We start from the raw sequence: 11,699 nt of genomic DNA, 5'->3' as shown, positions 1-11,699 counted from the left end.
ACTTGCAGCCTGATAAATTGTGCTTGCTTCTCCCTTAGCACCTTGTTCTTTTTAAAAACCTGCAGTGCGTTCAGTAAGGCGAGCGTTTACTTAACGCTTGCAAACGTTGTTTTGTATCCCTGTTGCATGGCAGCGCAAACACTGCAAGCGGGGAACCAAACAGCAAACGTTCGACGCAAACATGTCTACTGAACGCATGGCTGGCTTTAACTCTATAGCAATATATCAAGCAGCAAGAATAACAAGTAACTCTCCAAAATCAGACATTTTATTTCAGTAAATATCACATGACAATAAGCAGCATTGCTGATTGGTCCAACATCAATACAGCATTAGTTGTACAAATCATCCACATTAATTTCAGAAGAAATATTTCAATCATTTTGTGATAGAGAAGCAAACTTGTCCAATGAGAGCTTAACAGCCATCAACTAACCCTAGACCATTGGCAACCATTGGGTGATAAATAAACCATATAAAATGGTCTATGTAATCCAGGCTCTAATTGACCATCGCTGTAAAAGAAATTTACAAAAATTAAAGATGTCATGAAAAAAGTATGAGGTAATACTAACAAGATTATGAAATGCTTTGGGGAACTTTTCTTAGCACTTCTGGACGACACAACTATAAGTTAAAACATGAAATTAAAATGAAAGCATATGCCTTGAAGCTTGTATGCGATCACATTCACTGTACATAAATTACGTACAAAAAGTAACATGTAAATAAAGCTTTTATAAATCGTTGATCCCAATTATTAAAAAAAGTATAATGATCCAAACAAAAGCATAAGTTATTAGACCTAACAGCTTAATGCTGTTAAATAAGATTTCTAGTATTGCACAGATTGATCTGACGCGAGTGATCTAGGGCAATATTAGCAACTCTATCTAAAACAATCTAAATCAATACACAGTCGTAATGCACCAGCCCATTGTAACCACGCCCCCCCCCCCCCAAGGTCCGGGGAATAGCGGGGACTTTCGGTCCAGCCAACCCCGGCTAAAATCCCCGCCCTGCGGGGACCAACAAATGGTAAAATCCCTGCCCGCACACCAGGGACTCTAGGTAAGGCCCATTCCCCGCTATATTTAAAGCGAAGACAAGACCACTGCAAAAACACAGCCCATTTCCCCGGCTATCCCCGGTATACCCCCGGACCTGGGGGGCCGTGGTTACAATTGACTGGTGCATAACATCTTTCCTGCACGTGGCATTTTTTCTCATGTTTAAGTTTCATCTACCTATCAAAAGTAAACTCTTTTGTTAAAGGAACAATTTCGTATGAATCAACCTATTCTATAAAACACAATGTACAGAGAAACATCGAAAACAATCACTCATATTTATCAAGTCTGTTTTATTCAATAGTGTTTTAAAATGTGGCTAAAAAGTTAACCAATTGATCAATCATGTTTTTGTTACACCATGGCTTTATAAGATTATGTACACAATCATTGTTCATACACCGGTTCTCTTATATAGTGTGAACGGAATAATGTACCGGAGCTGCAGATGATGAAAATGATGATCAATTAATTTAAGCATTAGAAAATAGATCTGTTAATGACACTGAGAATAATTTTTGTCACAGAATTTCTAGCGAACACAAAATCAGTGTGTTCGTAAGTCACAGAGATCAATGACCATCCCAAAAGTCTCAATCAACAGCGTATCTTGCCGTTCTTTTCCATTTAAGGCCTGCTTTCAGACTGCCCAGTGAGCCTCCGGCGACGTGGAATGCCAGACCCCCCATGGCAAACATGACAAGATAGGCGGGAATAATGCTGCTCAGGTAGTATCGACTATCTGCTGAACTCGACTTCTGATTCAGCAGGGTCTGTAATAAAAATGACAAATCAGTATAATTCAATGATGCAAATTTAAGAAAAATGTGCCATTTATAACACAACCTTAGCCTTTCTAAATGGTTACTTCACTTTGTTTTCTATGATTTGCACTAATTCATATCATTTTCAATGTAAACAATGATTATAAACTTTGCTAATAAAGTTCTATAGCTGAAAAAAGATTAGCTTTATTAAAATTAAACTGCATTAAACTAGCAAACCATATATTGGTCATCACAAATATTTTGCAGAAATCATACCATTGTTTGGTCAAAGAAAGGGCATAATTCTTAAATATTTTTGCCAGAGTTATGGGACTTGCTTTACATGTGTATATTATCATAGTAAAAACATGTACCAAGTTTAACAATAATATATTCAGGCTATATCCAACAAGACAGTTTTTGCATGCTAACAAATACCTGAACTATGATTGACACTACTTGTGTGTACCTTTGTTTTTTTCTTAGGACAACAGACAAACAGATAAGTCCTAGTGAGTAATGCACCAGTCAATTGTAACCACGCCCCCCCCCTCAGATCCGGGGGTATACCGGATATAGCTGGGGTAATGGGCCATGTTTCTACCTTCCAGGTGGCCCGCAGTGCCGGGTGAATGCAATGGTTTTGTCCTCGCGCAAAAAATAGCAGGGAATCGGGCTTACCAAGGTCCCTTGGGTGCGGGGGCATTTAGCGAGGATTTTACCAGCAGTTTGTCCCTGCAGGGCACAGATTTTACCCGGCTTTGGCTGGACCAAAAGTCAAAGTCCCCGCTATTCCCTGGACCTGGGGGGGGGGGGGGTGGTGGTGGTGGTTACAAATGACTGGTGCATAAAGAGAACCTTTTTATAATTAAACCATAGAACTAGAATGCAAGATTTACTCACGAGACAGGAGACCAGCATGTGTGAGGCAACAACGATCGCCAGGTTAATGTATTGTTTGGTGTCTAGGGCGTTGAAGAATATCACACCCCAGAATGTGTGGAGCAGGATAATACACAGGGTCAGGAATGCTGTAAACAGAGTAAATAATACATAGAAGTAGCCATATGCGGGTTCCATCTTTATCAACATAATTGGCTGTCATGGAAAATACTCTATATGTAAACTTATCACTAAAAAAAGAGATCCTTTTGATTTTCATAGCCGGGAACATCGTCGGCAATAACGGTACTTTCTTCTATTACACTTCATACATACCATAGGACAATTGACTGACAAATTTCTTTTTAATGAATATGCATGAGGCAGGAGAGACAATTCTTCCTCCAATGAATTTGTATGTTACACTCAAATATTGTTCAATAACTCATCAGTGTCAAAAGCCTCCGTGGCCGTGTGATCTTGACTACTGCCAAATATTGTACTGAGAAAGTGGACCCAGTTCAACTCCGGCAATCGCCAGAATATTTTTCAACCGTAAAGCATCCAGTACTTTGCGGAACCAATGAAACTGCCTCATTAATTATTCATGATTACGAGATTTTCCTAGCCAAATTGCCCACGGTACACAACAAAGCATAGCGCAGTGTGTAAAGGGGGTATCCGACGATGAACCTGATAGGGAGTGACCAAATATATAATGTAATGGATAGGTGTCTGTCTCTCATACAAAATTAACCAATTATGCATTAAGAAAGTAGCCAACTTGGCTTGTGTTTTGCCAAACAGGGCACTCATTAATTCCCATGAAATAGGCTTTAGATTGATAGTAACTGTTATCAGCAAATCAGTAAATCAAATAACAGAACATAATTGCAAGATTAAATGATTCAGTTAAGACTTCAGTATTGATGAACAAGGGACCATTTTCTCAAAATAACTTATGTCCCTTATAATAGGATCAAGGTGAGCTCACCATTTATGTTTTCGTATAAATTGTGTAAATTTCTGTAAAGTTTTGATAGTTCCAGAAGACTAAAGGAAACTATTTTAAAGATATTCATCATATGAACTACATTTGGCTGTTTTCCCTTTAATACGAGAAGTGTCCATTTTCCCAAAAAATCTTATTTTTTTCCAAATTTTGTGAACACGACTAACTAGAATAAATAAAAATCAGTACTTCATGGCCACTCCTCTAATGCAGTCTAGTGTTTGCATTAAAAATTCAAAACATGTATATAACTTATATAAGGTATTATATTTGCAATTTGAGCATGAATTGTATTTTCCCAATTTTGGAATCTTTTCCCAATTTAAAACTTAGATGGTAAAATAAACAAGCATTTTCAGTGAAAAGATATCCCCCGCCAACGATGGCTTGTTTGTGCTTGAAGGTTAAAAAAAATCTCAGAAAGAATAAGATAAGCACATTGGTTTATCCCTTTCCGAGCCAAATTATAAAATATCGACCGGGACTACTTTATGATAAAAATTTTTAACGAAATAAATCAGAGGGATGATTAAATAAAACTGTCTTTTCCGAAACTGCTTACTCGGAAACATCAATCATTGCAAAATAGTACTCAATAGTTGAGATAAAAATGTAGCCGTAGAAATTCACCGAAGAAGTTCATTGCAGGATGTTGGTTCATATAACATTCAAATTTCATGAAATTCTAGCAGCTAGTTACTGAGAAACGGCTGCAAACAATGATTTTTTAATAAATCAAGGGCAATTACTCTAAGGAAAATTGATCAATCCAAAAGAAAAATAGACAGGCATCATCACAGTATGTTGGTTCTTATTTATTCCAAGTGTCATGAAATTATACCAGCTAGTTGCATAGAAAAGGCTGCAAACATGGATCTTTTAATAAATCAAGGACAAATAACTCATATAGAAATTATACAATCCAAAATATAAATAAACAGGCATCATCGCAGTATGTTGGTTCATATTTATTTCAAGTTTCAAGAATTTCTACCGACTAGTTACTGAGAAATGGCTGTAAATGAGAGTTTTTCAAAAAATCAAGGGCAATAACTCCAAGTACAATTGACCAATCCAAAAAAAAAATGAACAGGCATCATCCCAGTATAGTAATTCATATTTATTTTAAGTTTCATGAAATTCTGCCAGCTAGTGACTGAGAAATGGCTGTGAATGTGCATTTTTCAAAAAATCAAGGGCAATAACTCCAAGGACAATTGACCAATCAATTTTTTTTTTTGGATGGGCATCATTCCAGTATAGTGGTTCATATTTTTTTTAAGTTTCATGAAATTCTACCGGCTAGTTACTGAGAAAACGCAGGTGACGGACGGAAGGAAGGACAGACGGACGGACGGACAACGCCATTTCAATATCCCCCTCCCTATTTCATAGGCGGGGGATAAAAATAAATAAATAATCACTGCTAGACCTGTTACACTTAAGATATTTGGAGAAATTTGGATCAGTTTATACTTATTTCCAAATGAGGTTAAATATAAAATGGTACCTGAGGCAATGAAGAAGTATCTGGAGTCGTCATGTATGCCAATAGTTCCTGGTCCCACCATGTCAGCCAATACATTGATCAGAGAAAACGCACCGCTGATGATGCCAAATCCAAGACCCGAAACTGAAGCACAAATGATAAATTACACAGGGATGTCATTGATATGGCAGCTCATGGGCTTAAAAAACATTTCGTTTTGGGGGCACTTTTGGCCCCCAATGGGGGTCGAAGCACCCTGTCGCAGAAACAAAACTGGCTTTGAGGACTCTCAAAGAGGGGAGGTCCATGGAGCCATTAAATTCGCAGAAATTCGCTGACAAATCACTTCCCTGATTACAATGGGGTCAAGGGAGTTGTGGTAATGGACAACTGACAAGTATTCACTCTTCTTTAATTCTGCACCGCTGAATCAAACACTTGTTTAAGCAGGGTTTGTTAGTCTAAATGTTTATGTTATGACCTCTTACTTAAGATGCCATGGGGTTTGCGTTTCTGAGGCCCCTTAAAATAGACATTTGTACTGGTTCTCAGTTAACAGACAGGTCCATGACTCATATCAGATTCAAACAATCTTCATAATCAAGCTTCAATATATTCCAGTGTAAAATGAATTAACATGTGACAAGTCAACCATTGAAGCATTACCTAATGACGACAGGTATATCATTCATCATGGTTTCAACTACTTAAAACTAATACCTAATAAATATTATCATGCAAGCGCTACTTTAGCCTACCTGCATAGTTAATGCACCCCTCTCCCTGCAGTAAGCCTAAGGAGTCTGTTTAGTACACAAGTTAACTGGCCATTCAATTCACACTGTGATAATTGGATCAGAAAACTGATTTGACTGATCCGATTGGCAGTTTTATTGTTGTACAAAGTTAGAATACCCTGCCTGCTAAACCACTGAGCATCATGAGTTTGTCCATCTAAACACAACAGAGCAAATAATCAATTACCATAAGCCATGATGTGTTTGTTTGAGATGTCCTTGGGTGTAACATGCTGTTCCTGGCCTTGCTGGCTCACCTTTTGTAAACCCTCGTCAGCTTTTCTGAAATATACAAACAATCTTTTAGTGTGATACTAAACCACCATTTTGATACATGTATAACCTAGGAAAAGTAAACATTTTTTTGAAATCTACATTAATTAATTTTATAAACTTATCATTTTTTACTATACCACCAGAGGAAAACTACATTAAATTCCCTGTAAAATATATTAAATATTACCCTAAAAAATGTGTTTGTAATAATTGTTTGTTGATAGAATTTTTCATATGCAGTACATGTGATAGTATATCGAATAATAAACTCAATTTTGAAATGGCTTTTTCCATGAAAAATATAAATATATTTAAAATGCATCATTTTGAAGATTTTTTTATTTTCCAATCTTACTATTCACATTGACGCTGGATTTACAATTGAAAATTGTCTTTCAAAATCAACTTTCAAGTGATTTTTGAATGATTGAATCTATGAACTGATTATAAAATATTTATGCCATTTAAAGAGATATATACATGTATAAGCCAATTTTGTTAACATTTAAATGCAAAAAAATCGTATTAACAAATCCCTTGATTCTACAGTAAAACACACAATAGAATGAATTTTTGGAAATATTTGAGTCGAAAAGCGTTCAGTAAAGTGAGAACCCCAATTATGTTTTTTTTTCATTATTAAATCATTAACTTACCTGAGGAGTTTATAGAAGAGAAATCTGAAGAGTTCCTGGAAAACCACTGAAAATACGAGGCCGAAAGCCAGCTTATCCCTCAGTGGGACGACGGCAAACCACCATATTGATGATAATAGCAACGAAAGCAGCCAGAAGAAAGAACTGAAATATGCAATGGTTAAATCTACATTCATGATAGAAAAGCATTTTTAATTTTTTTATATTTTCCTTTTTTTGAATAGCATTGTGTTCAAATGACAAAAGGATAACATATCATTTTTTGTTAATTTTTCTTAGAATTCATAAAAATTGCAATACCAAAATTTACTCATATATGCTTTTTATGTGGCATTTTATCATCATAAAACTCTTCAAACGTAGATAACTATATATTGTAGTTTAAAAAACAAACTTGAAAGTTTTTATTGGATATGCAATAAGTCTTCCATGACAAAAATAGCCTTTAAGAAAATGTAAATTCATTTGTTAATTTCCAGAAATGAAAACATGCAAAAAAAGCAAACAAAGTCCATGACAAACCTAGTGATAAGAACAATGACTCTCAGTGGATCTCTAGCTATGGTGAACAGGAACAGGCCTAACGGTGGACCAAACGAAATAAAGGTGCAACCAAAAAATTCCATCAAAGTCATGTTTGCGTTTGAATATGCTCTCACCTGGAAAAGAACATGTAAATATCATGTACAATTCCAAATTATATAGAGTACAAATATATAACTAGATGCAACAAAAAAAAAATGTTTCCACTTTTCCAAACTTCCCTAATTTTATGCAACATATCCTGATTTGTTTATTGCCAGAAGACTACCAAACTGGTGGTTTTATGCAATGTAGAGATGCTTTTGAGTTCCCACAAAAAATGTCTCTTTTCTGTGTGAAAATGATATAAGGACGCAACTAAAGTCAACTTTATTTTTTAAATACCAACAACCAAATATACCAACCATGTCCTATCTACAGTATGCAGGCTAAGTGCAAGATTGTTGTAACTCAACATAAATAGAAAGTGTTACAATAGTCTCATGCTAAGCCCTCTATTATTTACTGTATGTACTGCCATACATGCATATCTCTTTAAATTGGTGGTATAAAAAATGAGGATTACCTAAGATGAGTTGCTAAAGCAACAAGCACTCTAAAATTCTAACCAGCACTCATTTTCTGTCTGTTAAAAACTTTGAATAATTTACCATTGCAGCTGACTTGGTAACATCAGGGGTGTAGAAATTAATTTAAGTAGCGGAAAATATCCCAAAAGTAGGCGGGGGGTATGGGTGTTCCCCCCCCCCCCCCCCAGTTAGGGTCAAGAGGACAATGCCCCTTGTGGGATGAATTTAAGCCTTTATTTTTAACCAAAATTTCTAGTCTTATGGTGCATGTTCATTTTGTAGCAGGGAGCCTTTACATAAATGTACTTGAATATGATACTGAATCTGAGTACTACCCCACCTCCATCCCACACACACTCCAGTGAGGGCTAACTAATAATCCAAATAAATGTCAAAATCAAGTTCAGGAAAAATTAATTACATTCCAGACCACATGCCTTGCCATTTGCTAGCAATTCCCTCCTAATCGCATATGTAATTTCTTCTCTATCAATTATACTTTCAGCCACTGAATCACTCTGATCCTCTGAAAATTAAACATCTAATTTCGTTTTCTGTGGTTCTAGATATTTCACCTGCAGCTAACTTATCCCGTTTTAACAACCAAAAGAAATATCATGACACTTTGTGACTTTTAAAGCGTACAAAATTTCACCAAAGGTACATGTCAAATTCATCAAAATAATGGATTATTTTAAGCAGTGACATCACCGAAAGCTTGTTTCACTTTGTTTACACCCAGGTAACACACGTAAACAAAAAGGAATGTTGCGGTAATGGTAATAGGACTAACAGAAGGCCAGACATGCTCATATTGCATACTTACTACGCTTGGTGTCTGGAAAAAATATTCCTTTTTTTCACACTCAATTGCTTTGCAAATCATTAACTTCAAAACATCCCCAGAGGGGGAGTCAACTAATGAGGTCATGTATCGAGCTAATGTTATTGTATTCGGAACCCTGGGAATCCCAAACCTAGCTCTTGAAAACATCCCAGATGGGGATGCGACTAATGCACCAGTCAATTGTAACCACGCCCCCCCCCCAGGTCCGGGGGTATACCGGGGATAGCCGGGGAAATGGGCCGTGTTTTTACCTTTCAGGTGGCCCCGCAGTGCCGGGTGAATGCAGTGGTTTTGTCTTCGCGCAAAATATGGCGGGGAATGGGCCTTTCCTAGGGTCCCTGGGTGTGGGGGCATTTGGCGGGGATTTTACCATCTGTTCGTCCATGCAGAGTGGGGATTTTACCCGGGGTTGGCTGAACCAAAAGCGAAAGTCCCCACTATTCCCCGGACCTGGGGTGGTTACAATTGACTGGTGCATAATGACGTCACGTATCAAGCTAATGCTGTATTGTAGTCTGAACACGCGGAAACCAAAATAAACAATACCAGCAATCGGGGTTTTAAACGGATGTAAACATAAAAACATGACAAAAAATAACAGATTTTATTTTTGTTGATGCGGGGAAAATAGCCGGGTGAAGATGCTAAAGTAACTGGTTTATTTTACCGGCTTCTGGCCAATTTCTACACCCCTGTAACATAGTGCTTGCTATCAAACAATTGGAGCGACTCACCATGACAGCATGTGATTGAGTGTCAAACATGAGTTTTACTGTTCAGGATGTTGTTTTCATGAGTAAAGCAACATTTAGTTAGGGATTAAATAATGATCAGCAGGGATCAGCATAAAAAGAAAACGGTTAATGGGGGGAGTGTTCACATTGGTGGAGTGTTCGTGGTTTAGAATCAGCCTCCGGCTTAGCTCAGTCAGAGGCAACATGCAAGTGTTCCGGATAGGTTTGGGCCCCGCAAAAGTCACAATTATTTTCCCATGTTAACTTCATTAAGTTGCAAACCGATTATCCAAGTTTCATAAAAATTTAGCAGAGTAAGAGTTTAGTCCAAATAATTGTATGTTGACATATATTTTTTGATATGGCAAATCCTTCGCCTAGTTAGGGATTAGAAGAATCCTGAATAACAAGTCAATTATTTAAATAGACTTTAAAGTAAGGGTTTAGAAGGAAGATATATACAGTACAGTAAGAAATGAAATTCATTGATGTTTTGAATGTTAGAATAATAACAGAAACTATGGGAATTCCCCCATTTCCATCTCAACATTAAGATGGGAGAATTAAAAAGGGTCGTGCTAAAAGGCTGACCAAATGGCTGCCAATATAGATATAGAGGGAAAAGGCTGACCAGGCCAGAAAAGGCTGACCAGAAAAATGAGAATGAATTTTTTAAAATATTTTATTATTTTTTTGTTGTTTTCTTTATTTATGTGTAATATTTTAATTATTATAATTGATATATTATTAATACATTATAAATTATAAGAGCGTTTAGTTGAAGATGGATGACTTTTCGTAACGTTTTGTAAGAAAAAGTATCCATTGATTGATTGATTGATTGATTGAATGGTTAAATAAATGGCATGTAAGCCACAATTTATTGCATTGTCTTGTGTTCGGACTGTAGGTACAACGATATTTAGACAGTCTTCATTCATCAAGAAAAAGTATCCATCTTCTTGCAGGCCACACCACGTGGAGGTGCCCATGTGATTTATTGATTGATTGATTGATTGATTGATTTAATGGTTAAATAAATGAAAGAATGATGGATTGATCACATGAACGAATGAAAGATTGATCGAGTTACTGAATACGTAAATGTCTGACCCTAAGTTGAGATTTTTTTCGCAGTCCACTGATTGTCTTGGAAGTGACTGGAAATTCAGACATTTCTTCTTTTTCTAAGCATTCTAATAAATGATCACGCAGTTTTAATGAATTAAATATTAAATCGAAACACGGTTTTTGCAGAAAACAAAAAGATGTTGCATGTGCAATGGCATATAAGCTACAATCTATTGCATTGTCTTGTTGTTGGACTGTAGGTACAACGATATTTATACAGTCTTCATTTTTCCCATAAATCTGCGATAGTTGAATTTTTAGCCCATCCGGAATAATTCTATCATCACGTCGTTCGTTTCCCATGCTGTCAATTAAATAAATTTTATTCTTATGCTCATATGTCATTAAGTTTCACAAATGATCCACTGTATCCTTCTATTATATCATACATGTATTAACATTACTTTTTAAATATTTTATTTCCGAATTAAACAACATCTACTATCGTTGTTAGTTAGAGTTTCGAAAAGGGCGGACCGTGATAGTCAGCGAATAACATAACAAATACAGGCTGACCGTGTTGGTCATAGATAAGAAATACATGTTTCCACAAATGATCAACTGTATCCTTCTATTGTTGTTAAATGCTGTCAGAAAATGTACATGACTAACAGTGTTGTACCATCTATGATCTAATGCTGCTGTGCCTGTGAGCTGACTCATATAGATATAATTGAAGAATTATACATGATTTTACCATATATTGGTGAGTGATACGGACTCTTTTGTAATTAATTTACGATGGGGATATACCCCATTCTAATATATCTAGACATCATAAAATTACATAGAACTGTTAAAAAAACGAAGTTATACCAAAATGTATTGTTTTCAACCACCGATCACTTCCGTATTGACAATTTATAGACTGTGTCACGAGTTCTTACTTCTTGTCAATAGTTTTAGTAGTAAATCTTAAAATTAAA

The 11,699-nt window shown here is 36.2% G+C and overlaps 1 protein-coding gene across 1 annotated transcript; it reads right to left on the bottom strand.

The window, feature by feature from the left end:
• Positions 1-252: 252 nt before the first annotated feature.
• Positions 253-11,656, bottom strand: LOC128233023 (gamma-secretase subunit Aph-1-like). Its single transcript, XM_052946877.1, has 7 exons — positions 11,590-11,656; positions 7,472-7,608; positions 6,950-7,093; positions 6,205-6,299; positions 5,242-5,364; positions 2,741-2,868; positions 253-1,843 (listed from the first exon to the last, which is right to left on the bottom strand). Exons 2-7 carry the CDS (start codon positions 7,582-7,584, stop codon positions 1,664-1,666), a joined length of 783 nt encoding a protein of 260 aa, XP_052802837.1. The 5' UTR covers positions 7,585-7,608; positions 11,590-11,656; the 3' UTR covers positions 253-1,663.
• Between the last annotated feature and the right edge of the window lie 43 nt (positions 11,657-11,699).

Source organism: Mya arenaria, chromosome 4 (genome assembly GCF_026914265.1).
Source record: "Mya arenaria isolate MELC-2E11 chromosome 4, ASM2691426v1".
Classification (NCBI taxonomy): Eukaryota; Metazoa; Mollusca; class Bivalvia; order Myida; family Myidae; genus Mya; species Mya arenaria.
The sequence above is the reverse complement of the archived record's forward strand: the minus strand, read 5'-3'. Positions and strand labels throughout refer to the sequence as shown.

Excerpts from the sequence above, each read along its gene's own strand:
- LOC128233023 (XM_052946877.1), bottom strand. The coding sequence starts at position 7,584 with ATGACTTTGATGGAATTTTTTGGTTGCACCTTTATTTCGTTTGGTCCA. Across the intron at positions 6,300-6,949 it reads CTCTTCTATAAACTCCTCAG|AAAAGCTGACGAGGGTTTAC; the intron begins GTAAGTTAATGA and ends TGTATATTTCAG. Across the intron at positions 5,365-6,204 it reads CAAACACATCATGGCTTATG|TTTCGGGTCTTGGATTTGGC; the intron begins GTAATTGATTAT and ends TTTGTGCTTCAG.